The sequence below is a fragment of the Harpia harpyja genome, chromosome 23 (assembly GCF_026419915.1).
Source record: "Harpia harpyja isolate bHarHar1 chromosome 23, bHarHar1 primary haplotype, whole genome shotgun sequence".
Lineage (NCBI taxonomy): Eukaryota > Metazoa > Chordata > Aves > Accipitriformes > Accipitridae > Harpia > Harpia harpyja.
This window is the reverse complement of record NC_068962.1, coordinates 13,083,601-13,105,219: the sequence shown is the minus strand read 5'-3', so window position 1 is coordinate 13,105,219 and position 21,619 is coordinate 13,083,601. Positions and strand designations below refer to the sequence as shown.

The 21,619-nt window shown below is 38.8% G+C and overlaps 1 protein-coding gene across 10 annotated transcripts in view; it reads right to left on the bottom strand.

Moving 5' to 3' along the window:
• OSBPL8 (oxysterol binding protein like 8) overlaps positions 1–21,619 on the bottom strand; it is a 95,976-nt gene that overhangs the window by 27,967 nt on the left and 46,390 nt on the right. For 9 of the 10 annotated variants that reach the window (XM_052774297.1, XM_052774301.1, XM_052774299.1 and 6 more), the window contains one exon: positions 4,366–4,436. In XM_052774297.1, coding sequence (XP_052630257.1) covers positions 4,366–4,436 — 71 coding nt within the window. Of the gene's footprint in view, positions 1–4,365; positions 4,437–10,899; positions 11,143–21,619 lie in introns of all 10 variants that reach the window. The other variant, XM_052774303.1, reaches the window with a different exon arrangement.

Below are 21,619 nucleotides of genomic sequence, written 5' to 3'. Positions count from 1 at the left end.
ATTTATGGAGTCTTTTTTCATAAGTGTTTTATGGGAAAGAAGTCAGATTCCTCCAGAAAAAGCTAAACTATATACAGTAAATATTTAGCCTATGTAGCCTGTTACTTGATATGTCACAGTCTTGACTAGTTAGGCATTATTTTAGCCAAGAGAAAGTTTTAGGAGGATCCTGGTGTTTAAAAACAGGAGTCGTTCCCAACACATATGAATCCCAACGTCTTCATTCGTAACTTAGCTCCTCCAAATGGATTGCTATAGAGGCACTTACCCCGTGACCCATGAAGGAAAATACAGCCTCTTCAATCCAGAATTCAGTGCTCTATAAATCATCAGAGTACAACTGACCACTAATGCCACTCGTTCTGCTCCTTCCTCCCTAATCCCACGCTCTGATTACTTCGCAAGTCATCTTCGAGAAGCTCACAGTGGCAATAGACAGGGGAACGAGACTCAGGTTTGTTCATGAAACCCAAGTCCTTGTTCATGGCAGGACAATATGCTGCCTCAGCACCACGTGATTTCTCCCTCCTGCCTCTCCCCACATCTTGTAAGGTTCAAAGTTTATTCTTTGGCATCTGTTGCCTACTAGTTGAAAGGGAATTAGAGCCACCAAATATTCGCCTTGGGATACAGAGCTCTTAATAAAAAGGAATCTATCACAGGGTTATCATTCCTACTGCAAGTCAGAGAACACTGAGTAGGTATATACATAAACTTCAGATAAATTACAGAGAGTTGCATTTCTTTGTGCGCTGAAATATAAGCCTGATGGACCCAAAGTTCTTGCCTAGTCAAAAAAAAAAAAAAAAAAAAGGGAAGGAAGAAAAATCAATGTAACCTTCTAAACTGGGTAAATTCAAGGACAGTTTATGCAAACTGCTTCTCAAGCTGTTCAACACTTCTGACTAGCCATTTCAAATCTTACGCTACAATGCAAAGTCTATTCACCAAATTTCTATTTTGGAATACTATAGAATGAGAGTAAAAAAATATGCAAGTTTTGAGAAAACTTACTGCAATAATAAAAACAGTGCACTTGAGCACTATTTTTCTTAACACAAAAGTTGCTCAAACCAAAGAAATAAAAATGAAAGATTTACAAGTGGAACAAAGCAATTTAACTTTGATCCCACTTTGACGCCTTTAATTCAGAACTAAGACTTTACAGGAGTCTACTTAGCTAGTGTCAAAAAGATATGTGCAATAACTGGCAAAAAGTAATTTTACCTCAAAATCATTTCAATGATAAGTAAACGTTCTCTAACTTCGATATATACATCTTGGAAAAATGAAGGAAGCCTCTTCATTTTGTATTAAAGATATGTTCTTAACACTCGAAATTTAGCTTTAAGACAGGCATACAACTTGAAATTTAATTCCTCTGTCTAGAAGTTAAAGGAAATACAGTACTTTAAATGTAATAACAGAAGAGGGAAAAATGCTTATCACTGTCACATAAGAAGAGGTAATGAACTCGTTATGCAAGCTATAATGGAGCAACTTAAGCAAAACACTCATAAATATTCTAGTTGCTCGCTAACAGAAAGCTAATGCAATCTAAAGGTCATGCATATAAAAGCCCCAAACCAGTAAGTATCACAGGTTACAAAAACTCATTTTCTCAGCATCTCAGTTTTAAAGCTCACTCATATGACACTGAGTAAAGGTCCGTATTTACCTGTCCAACGGATTATGAGACAGATCAGTGATTGGTAGATTTTTAAGCTAGTAACTTTCTCAGTGTTAGATCCACACAAAGTGGATAGGATCAAAATTTAAAAGAAGAAAACATTTTAAGAGAAACTACTGCAAGTCCCAGCGAGGTACATTCAGTACCAGATTCTGGGCAAGTCTAATCACTGCTTTTCCATCCTTACTTAGAAAGAAGGGCTGCTACTTCACCTCCACAGCTGTGACAGACAGTTACCATTTTCTGTTAGCCTGAAGTTTATTTGTGGGTTATAAAGGAACCACTAGTCTTATCAAGCCCCACATGCAGTAATTGCAAAAACAGGGATGAAGAAAAATATGTATTAGGAGAAGTAGGAATACTGGTCTCATCTTTGATAGTAGAAAGACACAAGCAAAAGTAACAGCAAAGCACACAAAGACTTAAGATCCTAGAAAGACAAGAACCAAGAAAAATAAATATAAGGAAGAGAAAAAACAAATTGGATAGTCAAAGATAAATGATTAATAGAGTCTGAAATAAATCCAAGTTAAAAGAGACAGCATTGATGTCCAAGTCAAAAATGATTTAGAGGTTTCTGGACCAACGTAAGTATTTTGATCAGAAGCAAGCTGGATGGTAAAGTATGCTTCCTTGATCTCCCTGACAAGCGGGGCTCTAGGATGCAGTAAAGCTGAAAGATGCAAATTTTTGTCATTCCAAGTCAGATGTAAGACACCAACAGCTTGAAATGCTTAGCTACACACCACAAAACTGCAGCTTCAGCTGCAGAAACTAACCTGCTCACCCCAGTGCAATTCTGATGACACCACTGAAGCAGGGAAATGCTACTATAATCTTTAAGTCGCTTTGATTTCCTTCAATATCTCTTTAATGTTTCTCTTTAAGGCTCTGACACATGAAATATCACAGAAAAGTTTGTCAAGGCCTCCAGTGCAATCCCTCTGTCTCCTAGGGGTGCAGCTGCCCGTGCCCAGGGCCAGCTCTGACAGACTGCAGTGCCAACCTTGCAGCAGAGCGCTATGGAAAGAGCTGGGCGCGAAAGCGGCAAGAAGCAGGCACCCCCCCATTTCCCTTGGGAGCTAGTTGTGTTCAAGATCAGGTCCTCGCCTTCCCCTACAGAGCAGCCCACGCTTGCTGTGCCCTGACAATCTGTTTAAGTGTCTGTTACCACATTTGCCTCTGTAAAAAACAGTGGACGTCCTAGCAGAAAATAGAAACCCACACAACTGCGTAATTTAAAGCCTTTAAACTCTACCCTGTAGCAATGCCTAAATAAGAAAAACAAGTGAACTTAGCTACTCCACTCAGCGATCAAATCATACACAACCTCCCCCTCTGCAAAATGCAGTCCGTCCCTCTTCTCTTTAATGTCTTGAAGAGAAAGAGACATGCCTGTTTTGTGACACACCCAATTGAAAATATTTTTTTCCTGGAATTCCACACTCTAAATACATAGAAATCACTAAGTAAAAATTCAGCGCATTGACATGCCAGGCACTTTTGCTGACCAAAATGTTCACGCACTTTAAAAGTTATAATAGGCCAACAAATAAAGAAGTTTGCATCAGAGTGGCTATACAATGTCAGCTTCTGTAATTGTAACCTACAAATTATAAAGGATTTAGGAAAGGAAAAGATAGCTATGGTAGATTTTTCTACATTGTAGACACTAGCGCAGACGGTACAAGGACTTTTTACACAAGTCCCTCATCATGTGCCTACTATTTCAATACCATCAGAAAAGAACATTTTATTCTGAGAAAGAATGCTATTGCAAACTATTCGTGTAAGTAATTGTGATCAAAACAAAACACAGCTCTGGAGAGAAAAGACCTGGGATCACTACATAAAAAGAGTCTTTCTAGTTGCTCAGGTAGTTCATGTTTTCTTCCTTTTTAAAGTTTAGGCACCCCAAGATGCTATGGTTTTGGTGACTGCTGTGTCCATCTCCCAACTCCACTTTGGATGTTCTCAGTTTTCACTGCATCTCAGGGAGCCTCTTCCATCTTGGGACTACACAATGATGATTATGAATTTGCCTGGCTCCTGCCTTTTTCACTTCTATTATCAAGACGACCAGAAAGCATAAACATGCATAGCAATTATATCTAGTTTAATTTTCTACTGAGTATGCTTTCCTTTGCACACTCATTGCCTCAACGAAATGGGCCTTTGTACTTGAATTCTGAGGTACAGAAGCCCTTGCAACAGACAGGACAACAGATTACACTTAACTGTGTTTTACTCTGGCAATTTAAACCATTAAACTAAACCTGCTCCAATTACAGTTTCCTTAACATTCTTATAAGAAGATTTGCTACAGCTCAGTGAACAGCATCCTCACCCACAGCTTAAAAGGATTTTAAATTGTGTTCTGTAGCAAGAGTTGGCTACCACCCATCGTTACATTTGGCAAGGCAACATCCCACCCCAAGATGACAGTGAGAAGACTCCACGTTTCATTTTCACTAATTTGAACTGTAGATTTTCACATGATGTCATCCTGAGAATTATATTAAGAAATTCCCTTTAATGTTTATCTGTTGCTGAATCTGAAAAGTAATCTTCAAGATTATCTACAATGAAAGTTAAATACATTTGCATTTAATTAAAAACACAGAACTCCCTTGCACAGACATTTTTAAGCCAGATTAGGAGGCTGCTTTCCTTACCTTGCTTTTTGACATAGAATGTGCTGTATCCTCTTTACTTTGTGACACATCATCCTTCCCTTTGTCAAAACCTTAAAGAAAAGACAGCATTGTTGCCAATGATTTGAAGACATTAACATTTTATATGAGCTAGTCTTTGAAATAAATTTGCAAATTGTGTTTAGCATAAAACAGCACAAGAAAATTGGATTTTCAAACAATGCATACATACCAGTCCATCACACCAGTTGAAAACATACCAGCTACTACAATAAAAACTAATTTAATACCAAGAGGTGAGAACAGTCCACTCTATTTGGATGGTGCTGCACCTGATCCAATAAGCTGACAAATAGTAAATACAGTGTGCAAACTTTTGTCCTTTTATCTTCTCATTCTCCCCCATCTGCATAAATGCATGCACAGAGCAGAATGCTAAATGGAACCTTTTTTGGTTTGTTCATTTCTGTAGCTAGAAATAATTGTTAAATACCACCTACATGAAAGCAAATCTAAAACACTGATTAAGATCGCCAGTCAGTTTTTTGCAAGAAAATGGAAAAGGTTGCTTACATTAGCCTTGAATTTACACTTTCAACTTGACGCTGCATAAGGGTGACTACAAGGCTTTATGTTAAAACAGTCGTCAAAATCCCACATTTATGTTCTGTGAGTGACTCAGTACAAACCCCACACTTTCCCAGTATCCAAAAAGCAAAGTGAGACAAGGGCTGTAGCCAGTATATGTGTGACAACGGAAAGAGGGGTCACAACTGGCATTAGTGCTGCTGCACAGCTGCTATGTGCTACAGAACATATACTGAGAACCTAGCACCCTCTTAGGGAAAAATAACCTACTCTGGTTATGAGACAGAACATCTCAGTGATCCATTTTCTTTGAAGAGACTGGTGGTAGCATAAAGCTTTTATAAACAGGAATAAAACAAATTGCACACTGCATTTACCTGAGTAAGTAAAAATGCCATCATTTGCATGCCCTCCAGATAGAAGGTAGATAAATATGAAGCCGTACATGAATTTCAGGAATAATCCAGGCAGCTGAAAAGCCTTGCGTGGCTCTGACAGTGGTACCCTAGAGCTTCAACCCACCAGAGGGCACTACATCAGCAGAGAAATTGTATAAACACACACCAAAAGCTCTTCTGGGCTTCCCTTTGAAGGTCTTCCGAACTTTGAAACAGAAATCAGTACTCAGATCTCTAAAATGAGATTTATCAGAGAAACAGTTTGACTTCACATTTTTAAAGGGGAGTGTGTGGATGTGTGGGGAAACTACGAGCTTTAAAAGAATTTTTATTAACTCTCTATAGCAGTGTTGAGTAGTTTGTTCAGTGCAGGATTTTTTTTTTTTTTTTAAATCAGTATTTTCACCCTTCCACAACTTACAATACCTAGAAACTCTAAGACAGAACTGATTCATCTATCACAAATACACATCTTGGGAAGTTTCACTGACTTATAGAGGCATTATGTTGGTCTTCAGGTTACATGAGAAATCTGAGATTCCTCTTAGCTTTGGTCCGGTAATCAGTTTTGGGGGATTTTTTTGTTTATTTGTATTACCTTTTGCAGACATTCTTTTTTAAGACCAGTTTTTTTAAAAATTATATACTGCAATACAATGATATTTCATTTTATGTTTACACAAAGTAAACTTTACAGTGCCTTTAAAGAAACCTTTACATGTCTTTACAGAAGCCCCTCTGTGCACAGTTCATTAAACCCTTCCTTTTGAAATTCTTACAGTACATCCATGATAGGTTTGTTCAGCTAAAAAAAACCCTATAATGCAGAAGACTATTTGACCCCAGGGAAGAAGTGCCTAGACAGGCAGAAGACTTGTAGTACTAGGGAATCTGGAAAAAAACCAAAAAGGCATGTCAAGATCCAGAGGCCAGAAGCCACTTTTCCTATGTAACGCCAAATACAACAGCACATTTTCTACAGCACCAGTCATCAGGTGCCGAAACAAAACAAAGGTTGCTTCAAGCCTTAGAGGACAGACCTGCCTTGGCTCACTGAGAAGTTATTAGATTTGATGCCAGTCTTAGGCAGTCAAACACACACCAGAACTGTAGTAATGAGGTTTTCTCCTCACCCCCATACCCAAAAGAAATCCCTCATTAGGAACCAAGTTCCACTGAAAATGTAATGCAGGCATTTTCTAATGGCTTTCCCATTTTTACTTATTTGTTTATAGGCACATAGAGAAGACTTAGTGACGGAAATCAACGAGAAAGTGCCAAGTCAGGATTGTTCTTACAAACGAAAAGCTATAATTCACAGCTTGCTTTCTAAAGCACTACAGTTTTAAGGGCTTTACACATCCTTATCTAACAAACATATGTTGTTACTTTCATAAACAAGCTTTTCATCAGTATCACCAAGCAGAAATGAAAACAGAAAGAACTACTCTGTCCCAGAGAATCAGACACAAAGACGAAAGTTCAGTCGCATTTCCATGAATTTCACCTCCTTGCTTCCAGTGTCTTGAGCCCGAGAGGTGTGCGTGCTTGCTGCTTCATAAACGTGCCACCACACTCGCTGTTCCCTTCCTTACCCAAACGCTCAGCAAAGGGCGGTCTGAGGGGTTTGCTAGTGAAACCAAGTCAGGGTGCTGCAGATCTTGGAACACCTTGCACTGCTCCATCTCGGTCTGTGAGGAAACTCAACCAGTCAGCTTCCTATCTCGCACCATCCTATTTGTAACACCCCTCTCTGTAGAAGGGATAAGCTCACTTAGAATACAGACAGAAGGCTTTTCTTCCCATATGCTAAAACATATGTTAAAAAAATAAATAGTAATTCAGGTGCTGAGCCAGACACAGCCTCACCCACTGTAAGGGCACGTTTTCCAGGGAGCCTCTATTAAGATGGAGAGACCTCAATACCATAAGCAGTCTCACTTCTAACAAGAACAGTTTGATACTAATACCTGCAAGGAAATTTGAACTGAAACATCACAAAGAGCTATATATGGGCCCAAACTGAGGATGATATACATTTTGTCGTGGAAATACTTGGTCAAGGAAACAACAACAACAGAACAACTATATTCAGAGAATCAACCATAACAAATACTGTTTTCCCCCTTTCTGCTACCAGTTACGAAGAACAAATTTCTTTATGGATTTCTGACAAAGATAATAGCAAAGCCAAGAAAGCTGCACCTCTAAATGTTGCTTTGAGTTATTGTTCTTTGTAGTTTTGTTCACCTCAGAGGTACTGCACATTGCACCACAGAAAGTCATCAAATCAGTGGCTGGAGCAGACACTGCCAGGGTATGAGGGGCTAGAGGCATGGTCTAATAAGAAGAATGTGTTCCAAGTTTTTCAGTGTTTATCAGCAGTGGGTTTGAGCTTAATATTTTAGCCTACTTGCTGTTTCCCATCCTGTAATTCAGTCAGGAACTCTTTAACAAGATAACCTGAGCTCACATTTCACAATGTAGAAATTCAGGTGTTGAAGATGCAGTCTCTTTCTGTAACTTCCTCTCTATCAAGTCTCTTGGATGTGTATATTATTTTCTACATAACACCTGAAAGCAATTTTCAGAGTTAGGAGACAGTGGTCAAGTGCCATTTGAATCAACCTTCAGAGCTGCAGATTGAGCTCCCAGTATTAAGACACCTGCAGATTTAAAAAGAGTTATTTTTCTTTTAAACACAAGCTCCACTACTGTAGCCTCTAAAGCAGTTCTGGACATCATGGATTGTGTTCAGAGCAACACTATGTCTTAACAGACTTTCTCCTAGTGTGACCTTCCTTGTCTTAACATCACAGGCCCCACGGGCTCTGAAAGCTGATCCCAATGCCAGTGCAGTCAGCCACAGTTCATGGTATGACCTTGGAAGCCAAGGAAAACTGTTCATTAGTACGTTCCTACCGTGAGCACTCAGCATGTCCTTCCAAGACTTGCAGGTGGAAATCTACGTGAAAACTCATGATGAGCTTTCAGACAGATGCAAGAACCTGACACCTGCATGCAACTGGAACAACCAGAACTCTATACACACAAGATGTCAATGAAACAAAATGAAACAGCAGTTCTTTAGAGACTGAGCTGGAATACGCAGTCAATACCAAAAGAAAAAAATCCTCCAGAACATTGCCTTCGACAAAAAATGAGGAGTATATACACTGTACGATTAGCGTTAACGAATCTTTAGGATAAAGTCTGTGGCAGAGTACATTTTAAAACAAAACTGTTAAGAGATTTCAATTTTGAAGCATAACACAGGTATTCTTTAAAGTCGCACCCGCAATCTGTCCCTTCAATCAGTCTTGAGGGAAGGGAAAAACCAAAACCAACCATGTAACATCTTCATCTCAAATACTGGTTTTGTACCTCTCAAATACTATGTGCAATTATGATACTCGAGGAAAAGATCAGAAAGACCATGTTGCTTTTTAATATCATATCTGTTTTATCTAAAAAGAAAGAATTACTATCCACTGGTGGCTGTTTTCCAACAAACAGAAGAACTACTAAAAAAGTAATGCAATGCATGACAAATTCACAAATAGCAAGCTAAGCAACAATATTACTGACTTCCAAATGAAAAGCAAGGAACAGCCTGATTTGATTACTGCTGTGCATGTGCAGTTGTGAAGAACAAATAATTGAGCTGAAAAACTATATGCTTCTGGAAGAACTATGAGCTATACTTAGTGAGATATATCAATACTGGTGTTATATAATAAACACGGCAGGAAAAAAAATGGAAAAAACTTTTTAAAGAATTGAACACAGGAGACAATAGCCTTTTTAACTGACTGATTTTCAAAGGCTTGCTGACAAACAGTTTTAAGAATACAATCCCATATTAACTAATTCAGATTCCTCCGTGGATTTTGAAACTGAAGTAATCAGAAAAGGAAGCAAAGTCCTTTTCTGTATTTTCTCACGGTCATGTTTTCTTTTGCAAACACCATATAAAATAAACAATAACAACCAAAGATTGTCCTCACTAACTATACATGAGTATCTTTTAGACAGGCAATAACTACTGCCTGCTTAAACCAAACTGAAAGAGCATACCTTCCAGCATAATAATATTGTTTAAATTCTTCAGATATATGGAAGATTCCAAAACATTTTTTAGTTATATGTTTATACTTGATTCCCCCCCCCCCCCATTAAAAACTGTTTTCCATTTGTTCTGCATTTTAAGAAGTCATTCATTGTCCACTTATGGACAGTGATCAGCTTTAATGTAGAATTCTATACAGGAAGGAAGCGAATAGGAAACGAATCCCTTTTGTTTCAGTAATCACCAGACTACACGCATTTATTTTAAAGGTAGGGAGGATCTGTCTAGTTGCCAACTCTACTCTTTCAAGCTTTGAGATCTTTATTTCCTGAGCAGCTTGAATAAAACTCAGTGTTAGATTCCTGGTAGAAGGCTAATCATTTCCTGAAGCAGAGTGAAAGGAAATGTTATAGAATAAAACATGAAGTTTAATAGAACATGGTGTCCCAAGCAACTGCCCCCACCCGCTTGAGGCTGAACATGCTGCTCCAGTGATTCTGCAAGCCAGCACCAGCCAGCGATGCAGAGAGCTCCCTAACTGCCAGCCTGCAGCCACCCCTATGCTCTGCACCCCAACTCTTTTCCATGGCTTCAGAGCCAGGGCTTACAAATCCAGTGAGCCATTCTGCAGAAGGCATACAATAAAAAGTGAAAACTATTCCCCCCCCCCCCCCCCCCCAGCATTCTGGCCTGATGGGACTACGCAACAAAGTATGTACGTGTGCATGCACGAGACAAATCACACATACAGAGTAATTCTGGTAAGAATGTACAATTTCTACAATGTCCCCTTTCAGGAGGGGATGACCTTGTAACGTATTTTCAAGCACCGAAGTTTCCTGAAGCAAACTGCTGAAATTCAGGTACCTATATCAGAAGTGCACGTTATGGACAATGAAACTAGAAATTCATTTCAATATTCCAGTATTGATTTTCAGGAGACAGCAAATCTGAGCAAAAGGAGATTCAAGTCCTTTCTGGTGTCAAATGTCTTAAAAACCTTGCACTACAGAGTTTAGGAAGGCTATGCTTTTAGCCTTAACTCATTCTATGTTGTCATTTTATGTCAAACCACTGATGACAAGCACGTAGATTCTTCAGTAGTTATAGCCAAATTAAAAGCTTCTGCTGTACCTTACTATTTTAAAGCAAGTCCATCGTCTGCGGAGGGAGTGGAAAGTACAAGGGAGGAAGGCGTTTCTAAACCACATCAAAGAACTTCAGTCATAAAAGCCCAAACAACCAAAACAAATATTCCAGTCAGTACCAAATACACAAATGCCTTTTAAAGAGAGATTTGCTGCAGTGTAAGCTAACTTGCTCACTTGCCTATCTGCAAATCTTGCCACTACAAAGAGCTGTTATCTAAATGCATACAAGCAATATTATTTCTGATTTCTACCAACATCTCGGTACATTACTTTCATTCAAACTGAAAAATTTGAGGTGGAAATTATATTCTCTTCTGTACATTTTAAGAAATGCAAGACCAAAACAAACCTGGTAAAGCAGGAGAGAGTTCATTATATCCTCCAAATGAAGCATTCCGGACAAGCTTTCGGCCATCAGCTCTTGGAGAAAACACAGATGAAATCCCAGCACATGAAGAAAACCTACGTCGCACTGGACCCTCTTCCTTCATGAGTTAACGTGTTTGTGTAAGGATTATGTTCTCTGTGAAAGCTGGTTAGCATTAGCTGCTTGGAACAAGAGTGTTGCAGTAACAGCCTTTTACCTCACATTCTGATGAGTAAGATACAAAAGGAAAAAAAAAAAAAGAAACAAACGAAGGGCACATGTGAGAAATGCAGTGAAGAGACAGAGGCTGCCAAATCAGCAGCAAGCCAAGCAACACTATACTCCTCTCATCAAACCCATTAGGACACTTAAAGCAGAATGGCTTTGCTTCAGCTCCTCTTTTCCACAAATACATTGCATCTCATTTTTTACATCTCAGTTTTGGTCCTACTCATCTCTGCTTTCTAAGCACACAAAAATGGTGATTATTTAGGTTTTAAGGATTCCTTAAATCTATTCTTTTTCCTGTTAGTCTTTCAAGTCCCAGATTTATATTGCACAAAGCACAACTTGTGATCTATGTGGCTTCCCTATTTGATATTGTGGTACACTACAGGAATCTGAAAAGGGAGCCAATGTTTTGTGTTACGCAGCCATGTTGAACTTTCCTGTTTAGGCACTTACCTAGCTAGTTTTCATCAACTGATTGTCGTGGCTTCTACATCTTCATTTCTTATTTTTATTTAAAAGGTGAGGTGACAGCTTTTTCTTCTCTAAGACTCTGCCATATTTATATATACAAACCAGCCTGACTCCTGGAAGAGTTGCACAAAATAAGCTCCACAAAAAGTTTTTTTTATTATTAATGCCCCAAATATTTTATGCAATGAATAAAACACTTAAAATGATCTTAAATTTCAAACATAAAAAAATCCCAGTAAATTGTTCTTCAAGACTAGAAATCAGCTGATCCAAACTGCTCTTGCTGATAGCTACGAGAATAAAGTCAAATAAGCTCTCCCTAACCTCCTTCATCCACTGCTCATTAGATCAGCTGCTTCTTTGCCCTGACAACTAGCATGCATGGCCACCCTCTTCCACACGTGGAATCTCCTTCCCGTCTGGTGCTTCTCTGCTGATCCTGTTTTTCCCACCACACCTTATTTCTGACAAAATACGTTTTGAAACCTACTTTGCTTGCTGGAAAGCAGAAAAATATGACACTAAAAATTGGCTTGAAATAAGAACTTGTATTCTCCCTTACTCTATACTAGAGGTCTCCTCTTCTTACAAAGTGAAACACATCCCACAAATTAAATCAATGGTCGTGTGAATTTGATTAATCCTCAAATAATACTGTTTGCTCCAGCTCTTATGCAAAGAAGTGTACTTACTATTCGCGGCTCAGTAATTTCAGTTCACATTGGCTTAAGGATAATACAGTAGACTGAAGTATTTTATAACTCCTATGAAAGGTTTTAACTGTGCAAAGTGTATGTGCATTAGTACCTATAGATACATACACTAAGACACATAACAGAAAACACTGAAAATAATTTTTCTGATTATGAAACATAGTAGCTTCCAGCATCCTATGAATCACTAGAATTTCTTCATGCCTCTTAACAGACTAATGTCCCAATACATGCCAAGGAAAAAAGATGTAACTGAAAAAACCAAATATGACCCATCAATAGAAACCATTATATGCAATACGTAACTTTCACTTCTTTTGTACAAGAAGTGAAAAACCTCTATTCACTTGTGCACAGGGAGGGGGAGAAACTGGATGAGCACATCATGTATTCAGGCCTGTCTCCACTTATCCATTACTGTGTCTCATACTTCCCTCAGCTGAAGCAGTCCTTGTCCAGATGTCCCAGAAAGAACAGAAAGAGCAGCTGAAAAACTTAAGGAGTGGAATGGTGGGCCAATGAGGAAGAAATGCAAGGAGGGAGAACACCACTTTTTTCTTCTTCTTTTTTCTTTTTTTTTTTTTAAATAAACACAGCTCCACATCACTTCTCCAAATCTATCTGCTTAACTACAAAACAGAGCAACTACCTTGGTCCAAATCTCTTCAGAATATGCATTTTCTTATTTCTAATTAAAGTCGAGAGAAAGCTACAGTAGAAAAACTCCCCTTACACACAGAAGGAACTGTATCCTCTCATTACAGACCTATCTTGCCCAGTTAATGGGTCTGTTATCTCAGCTTTCAGAGTCAGGGCAATGACCCTGCCCAGGAACACTCTGCTGACACTGGTATCAGGACATTTCCATGTCTTGTACCGGAACGGCAGGGTCATACAGACTAACAGGAGGGTCCACCACCAGCCACCCACACCGCTTTGTCTGCATCTGCCTCCAGCTGCTGTGCCACTGTTCTGGAGCCACTACTGAGCATGACTGCCAGCCTAGCGGGCTCTTCCACAACATAGTCTTCTCTGCCACGTTATGTTCGTGTTACTAGAAAGTGGCTAGACATCCAGGGGTTCCAGGAAACAATGTAGTCCTGAAGGTTTTCACCTTATTTTTCTCCATGTCCTCTCAGGTCCCTTGACACTGTTCATGTAGCCAAACTGTAAATGAGAATAGATTAAAAACCTCTTTCTCCTTCCTATGCCCTTTTCTCCATTTAGAAGTGAAACTGAAATCTTTGGGTAGATAAAATTAAGAATTTCAATACAGTTAATGTTACTTTTCCCCTCTATGAGGCTATCTCCCAACCAAGGAAGCTGTTATATGGGTATTCTAAGTACCTTCTGCTTTAACTCCACAGCATTATAGGAGGGGCAGACTCTGTGCCTTTTGCCAAAATACGACTCTGTCTCACCACCACAAAGGAGGGGGAAAAGAAAAAAAAAATAACCTTATTGAAGCTTCCTCCATCTCCCTTCCCCACCACCAAGCCATCTTCATATTTCACTTAAATCTGCAGTGGTAAAACAGTTAATTACATGGTTTGGCTGTAAAAATTCATTAGTTCTCCACCTTTTCAACAGCTTGTGATTTATTATGCCTGCTAATACTTGTATATACATGCTCATTTGCTTCAACTACTTCAAAGCAGTATATGTTGCCGGAGAGATAGCTGACACACAACCAAAAGGCTGTTAGATCAAAAGGAATCTGCAACATTTAATAAAAATAAGCATTCATCTCCGTGGTGTGATTGTAAGCTAAAGTTTATTGTAACTCTTGAGCATCGGCCTGCAATATTAAAGGGGTTTCTGCTCTCCACACAGTTAGTGCCCAAAGATTTTTAGAAAGCCTTTTAATTCCTTGTAATAAATTTGATTCCTGAAAGGACACAGACATACTTTTAAAGTAGTTGGAAGTACTTATATTTGCATGTTCTGTACATGACAATGGAAAGGTGCACTTCATTAGCCACCACATATTAGACACAGGAAAAAAAAAAAAAAAAAAAAAAAAAAAAAAAAATCCTTTCTCCTCTTCTCCCCTCCCTGAAAATAATTTCAGACAGATTAGGTCAACCTACTGATAAATTCAGAATTAGTCTAAGATCACCTAATGAATGATACTAATGTCCCAGGAAGCATTCTATCCTTTTGATACCAGTTCCCAGTGCCTTAATAATTGATATACTTCGAAAATGCACTAACACAGACAGCTTGGAAATTTACATGGTTTCAAAACACTCACAAATGGAACTACAGCCAAGTCCAACTGTGGAAGTCAGACACAGCTGAAGAGCCTGCATAAACAGGAAAGTATCTGCACTCTAGCCTAAATGCATGAGGTGTGTGCCACTGCGTATCTGTACATGAAAAAATAAGATTCCTCATAACAAAAGTTAAGTACTTCATTAAAGCACTGAAAGGAAGAAAAAGTCTCCTGGTTTCTCTGTTTTATACAATACCTAAATCAGTATGAAGACGAAAAAACCATGACAAATATTTAGTTCATCTATCTCGGGGGGTGGTGGGGTAGGGGGAGCAGGGAAAGAATTCATTCTCAGTCAATCTGTTGAACATCTCTTTAGAGGAGGAAAACTTATCTGTTGTATACAGTTTCTAAAGTACAGAATGCATTTCTCATATCAACTACTCAATCAGGGCTTCTTCAGTAGTAAACGCTGGCCAAAAAAACCCCATAGTCCCATGCTTAAAACCTTCTTCCAGGATATTGCCTGAGGCAAAACTTTACTCTCAGAATACCAAAACAAAGGCAAATAGAAGACACGTGCAATTCCAACAGCGCATGAACGCTTTTGACAAAGCCTGCTTTTAGTTTTAAAAAAATTCTCCAACTGAAAAATATTTACAGCTGAAAAAAACATAGGCTCATCAAATAAGACCTCTCTGAACTGCACATGTATGAATTCCAAGCATGAAAATTGAACTCAAATCATATATATTCTGAACTATCCAACTGAGGAATTTTAAATATAATAATCCTTTTAATATGGATAAGTTTAAAATAATGAACAGATTATACAAACTGATACTGATGCAATAATACAACAGTGTATCTAGTGATGCAAACTAAAAAAGTATTCCTTTTCCCCTTAGAGGTATACAAGGAAAACCCAAAACCTTCTTAAAACCAAACTCTGTGAAAGCTAAAGGGAGAAGGAAGAAGGAAAACTGATGGTGTAGCAGAGAAGACAGAAGCTTTTTAGACTTGCCCTTCAAGTCTGACAATAATTTGCCCTGACATCTTGACAACGCTATGTTTTCCAGTAGAATTCTCCCCCCAGTCCAACAAAAGAAAAGGTCATAAATAATTCTCTACATGCAGCATACACACATTCTTCGCAGCATGCAGGAAACAGAAAAAGGAAACTGCTACGCTATTACACCTATAAATGCATTTTATCCAACACCTGATTTTTGCACATGGACTTTAAGTGAAAGCATTTTACTCCTATTTAACAAAAAGGGTATTAAAGATATACTTGCCTTCAGACACCAATATCTGATGCAGAAAAAAAGACATCTGAACCATGAGGCTCCAAGTTGTGTTGGCAGTTTAGAGTAGCAAGTTTCTTTCACCAAATATTCTTCTGTTCTCTGGTATTTCCAAGTCGAGTGCAATTTAGCTGAGGAGTAATTCCAGAGGCACGCCTGAGAGCGGTTATGAATGAACACCAAGGCTCCCAGTGCCCTGTTGGCAACTGTACTTGGCTATACCTCCTCACTTGCTAACACTCCTCCCCAGCTCCTCCCACCCCAAAGTAAATAGGCTTGCGCACTGCTCAGGTTTCAACAGTTTTCATCTCAGCCCTTATGAAGTTCTCAAGGTCACATTTCAGGTTCAAGCAGGCCAGCTCTGCAGAGATTGTCACGGAAAGAGAACTTGCTCGAGAAGTTTCACAGTAATCAGCCCTGCTGTGCCTTTCAAACCCAGTACCGCGCTTTCATAAAGCTATAACCCACACAGAAAGGAGTACATGCTATTTACCCAAGCCACAAATAGTGGGTGGAGTAGCATTTCAGAAATGGTGAGTTTTAATAAACACACAATGACTTGCAGAAAGGAATCTGCCAGAGTATGCATTACAGTAAGAAAGCAGGAGGTCAAGGTAATAGATTCAGGAGACCAACCACACACAGCAGAACGTAAAAGATTTCACAAGAAATTCAGTCTGGTAACACCAGCTAAGACCACATTGTTTAGGGGCTGAACTCCTTGATTACTGTGACTAGAACCTCATTCACATCCTGTTTGAGAGAAGCATCACTAAAGCTATTCCAAATAAGTCACACAATTTTGCGGAACTGGGGCTTCACCTCCATGAGGTACGCTCCGTCATAAAACTGAAAAGTGACCACGCGTGTCACTGGACTCAGGTCCCCGCAGCAATACAACAGATATTAATCCAGAACTACCTAAAGAACAACCAGTCCACATGGCTCCTATACACTGCTGATTACAAAATACTTCCTCATCATCAAAAGATAAGGTAATACAAATTAAAACACCTCCCAAGAACACAGCAAGAGAGACCAAGGCTCTCCAAGAGCAAAGGCTTGCAAGGTTTTAGACAGAATTCCCATGCGGCAGGAGAAAGCAAAAGCGTTAACATTTTTCTAAGACGTTTGACGCACTTCCTCTACAGAGAAGGTGCCTGACTTCAGGAGTAATATTTACTGTTAATATGGAAGTGTTAAAAATTAAGCTTGTTGGAGAGCCTCAACAAGCCATCTAGCAGTTTCTTCTCTACTGCTGAGACAGTGAGACAGACTTATGGAAAGATGAAGTGAGGTTAAAAAAGTATGACATGCTTAGTAATAAGTTGCTCTTACTGTGTCAAGATAATAAATTATTTAGCCATTCTTCAGCTTCTCTATTCAAAGGACAGATATAGTGGAGGGAAACAGGAGAGATTGCATGAAGTTACTTCCACAAATAGTTCTGTCTAGACACTCTAGAGAGTAAAGTCAATGGAAACATGAGAAGAAAAACAGAAATCAGTATCAAAGTTTGGATATAACCCAACTACTCCGGAAACAGCTTGATTTGGAACTAGATAGATTGGCAAGATTTTACCATCTGCAAGCCAAATACCATTTTCAAAAAGAAACATTAACACACTGAAAGTGCTAGTTGAAAGGAAAGCAGGAGCTGGCATTTAAGCAGTGATCAGTATTAAGCAGTAACCAGTGGAGTTACAGCCTCCCCCATGCTCAATGCATGCATCTGCTACAACCACAGGCATGCAGGATTTCTCTCTCCAGCTCCAATACAGTGCCTCTCCGCTGTGGCTTGTCTCACACGGCCACATGAATGCACAGGCACTCGTGACCTCCTGGCAGAAACCTGGCCAAAGCACTGAAACCAAGTGCCTATCTCTGAAGGAGTTACCAATACTTTGAGTTCACTGACACGGGGCTGTATCTTTCCTTCCACTGGACCACAGTAATCTGTCTTTCCTGACAGCTGCTAAGAGATGTGTGCTACATCACCAGAGCTTCTTGCAAGCTGACCACCAGCAAGCCAGAACTGGGATGATGAGTCAGGAGCTCCAGACATTTCTTACCACCTGGTCAAACAAAACATGCTGCTGCTGTCAACTGAGCCAAACACCTGAAACAAACATTTTTTTAAAAGCTGGAAGTTGTACAGGTCTACAACAAACCACCTTTAACTTGTTAGCTGTCTCACATCGACAAGTAATTTATTTTCTTGGTGATTATGGCTCCAAAGGCTTCTCATCCTTTCAACGGGTAATAAGTGTTCTTTAGGACCTACTGCTTGAAAACATCTGTTTTTCACTCTCCATCCTCTCTCACATGCAAAAATAGTTAAATTTTTATTTTCTCCCCAAATGCACCATCCTATGGATTAAAATCCTAGCATGTCCTTTAGATGTTTACTCTGGAGCAGTCTTCAATACAAGCTCAGCACAGCCAAAACCACCCTTACTCTCGCCCCAAATCAGCCTCACCTCCTCCTTTCTATTCATTGTGATCATCATCATCGGCAGACCTATAATTCTGCTTCCACTGTCAACCCCCCTCCCTGCACCTAAGCCACTTCTGTTTCTCAGTCATGTAACACAGAACACATTTTCATCATATTGCAAACTGAATTAACTACTACTACTCCTCTCCTGGAAAGGAGAGGCAGATCCTGTTTCTTAGCTCAAGAAAGCTCCTTTGGGCACACATTTCTACTGCATACCCCCTTATGCGACGAGGTGACTTTAAAAAAAAGACAGCAAGAAGCTGTTAATTTAGCTCAAAGATTTACGTAATTGTGAAATATCTCCTCAATCTTCATCATCCTACACAGGCTTTTCCCACATACTACTCACATTTTCACCCCATCTGCACCTCATCAATGCTTTGAATAGACAAGAAAAATACAGAAAAGTCAGATATTTTCAAACATCCTATTACAGAACTTTTAATAATACTATCTTAACTAGATTTCCCTATTTACCACAAGTACAGCTTATTATTATTTAAGCATCTACACTGTTTTCATAAAAAGTTTGAAATATTTTTAACAGCATATTTGTAAGTTAAAAAATATTAAAAACCTTTGAGGAGACTTCTGATTTTTTTCAGAAATTTTAAGCGATCACTATTTCTATATTAACCCATTTTATCAAACAAATAAAGTGGTATCCCAATGTAAGCCTGAGTTAACAAGATTTACCAGAATCCAATTTACCAGGGATAATTTGTATAACAACATAAACAGCTTACATCAGCAAGCAGAGTTCTGCTTTATAGCTTTTGAAAATGCAGTCTTGTACTCAATGTTTTTCATGTTCCTTTTTTAACCATAATAAAATAGTTTTGTCAATAATTCCTTTTGGCCGCACTTATGGTAAGTCAAAAAAAAGTAAAAACCCCCCAAAAAGCTTGATAAAAGTTTAGTTGTTTGCCCATTAATGGTTAATAACATTTTCAACCGTAGAATGCAAACACAGAAAAATGAGCTAAATTAACATTGTTCAATCTATGCATCAACTGCTAGAACTGAAAGATATTTTAGCAGTACTAACATCTATATGCACTACACTTACAAAAATACGGTCTTGGTGAGTTGGCAAGGCCACACTATTTCACTAGAGCTTGAAAACTCACCATACCACAAACATAAACAAAACTTTACAGCTAAAGCTAACTCCCCAAACCCATAAAAGTTTCCATCAAAAGGCTACTGAATTATTTACGTCCAATTCCAAGTCTGACAATTCTAAATAAAATACTTAGCAAAAAACACAGTATGATCATTTAGAATGTTCAAGGCACAGAGAACTAGGAAGGTTTCACTACCTGGCAGATAACTCAGAAGAAAAACAACAATGATATGAAAATAAAACATACTGGAAGGCAACATTCATGTACGATATATAGCATTAATGAGTTAGAGGCAGGACTAACTTGGTAGATACTATGAAAGGACAATTAAGAACAAAGACTTCAAAAGTTAGAATTAAAGACCGTACGTGGGGAAAAAAGATTTGCTTCAGAAAGTTCGATCTTGCAAATTCTTGCCAACTCTTTATCACTGTTTTACCATTTCCCAGCCTGACATGAGAAGCAAAGTAATCCATGTGAGTGAGTGAGCTGTTGAGTTAGCGAGTCTAGAAACTGCTTTCTTAAACATATACAATGAAAATAGAGGGAAATCAGTAAAAGTTTTCAAGATCAACTCAATGTGGAGCTGCTCAAGGCCACTTTCACAAGCAGTTTCTGAGTTATGATGCTGAGAAGCTCCATAATAAAAAATCTTTCCTTGTGTAGTTCAGCTTAAAGCTTCCGTAACAAGTTGTATTGCTGGCTTTCTAGAAATGGTGGTACCACACAGAATGTAAATGGTTGTCTAGTTAAGCCAACTTTGTGCTTTTATGAAATCCTTTCTTGCACGCTGTGGACGCAAAAAGCTATTTTTTAGGTTTGTTTTGATGTCTCTTAAAACTCAGCACATCTGAGTGTGTCAGTTTTTGCACAGATAGCAACAGATAGCAGTTGGATTTTGGTATTCTCCAACTTAAAGCCACTGACATTTCCAGGCTCAATACAATCTGTTCTATAAAACAAATTTAATTGAAATATTATGATCAGGACTAGCTTATTCTGACACTCTAGTTAACCACTTGTCCGTCTCAGGACCAATGCTATACACAGCCGAGTTAGCCTTTCACCACTAAAATTCTGAACTTTCTACATAAACTGATTGAGATCATAGAAGCATAATCCCACCACCAGTTTTTTTAAATACATTGCTGTCAGACAACCTTGCTGAAGCTTGCTATGGAAGCGAGTCTGATCTCCACACCTGTAAATGTCAGTCTGTAGCCTCAAAGGCAAGCTAGTCTTCAGCCTCAGAACGAAGGACAGCCTATCTTCAAGGATCTTAAAAATATTATGGAAAATAAGCAGCTGCAACTTTTTCACACAAAGATTATACAGAACAATGATAGTGTAAATAGGCTTTTGCTGAACAATCACTAGACAATGCAGCCAGATCAAACTTTACTCTACATTTGTGAAACAGATCTGCATTGGACTCCAAAAAGACGACTCCCATCTCTGGCTCAGATGACATAGTAAGTTCCATCTCACAAGAGCGACAGGAGTGATGAAGGAGGAAGTCATGTGTCTTAAACTAAGAAACCAAGTACAGGAAAATAGAAGCTTTCTGAAATCCAGATCTATGGTCACATAAATGAAAATGCAGTATTTATACACAGGAGCACTTAAAATCATGAAATACATACCACTTACAACTTCACAGTGACACGTTGTATTGTCCTCTTTGTTCCAAATAGGAAGTCAGTGTCCCAAACCGATGTTAAATATTTACCTCCACTCCATCATATTAAGAGTCATCTACTTTTATTCATATTTGTAATACTTGTCATTAGGATCTTACTTTAAACACAAGCAGAAGACACAAATTAAGCTTGTTCCAGTACATTTTCCAAGTGACAGGCACTGAGCATGCCTGTCCCTGGACTGCTGCTGGCAAGCCAAAGAATCCAGCACATGTGGTGGTGTTTCCCTACTAACACCAAAGTTAGTGCTAGCTGCTCCAGAGGCTGCCTCTTCACAGGTTTCATTTCATTCCAACTCATTTATTTTTAACCACAAGCTCTATACAAAACTGGCTTTGCTACACAGGCTCTTTTATTCAGGCAGCAGGAAACATACTTTAGGTAATGGTGGCCAAAAAGCATCCAACAACATCCAACTGTCCAGTGGCAAAAGCCAAG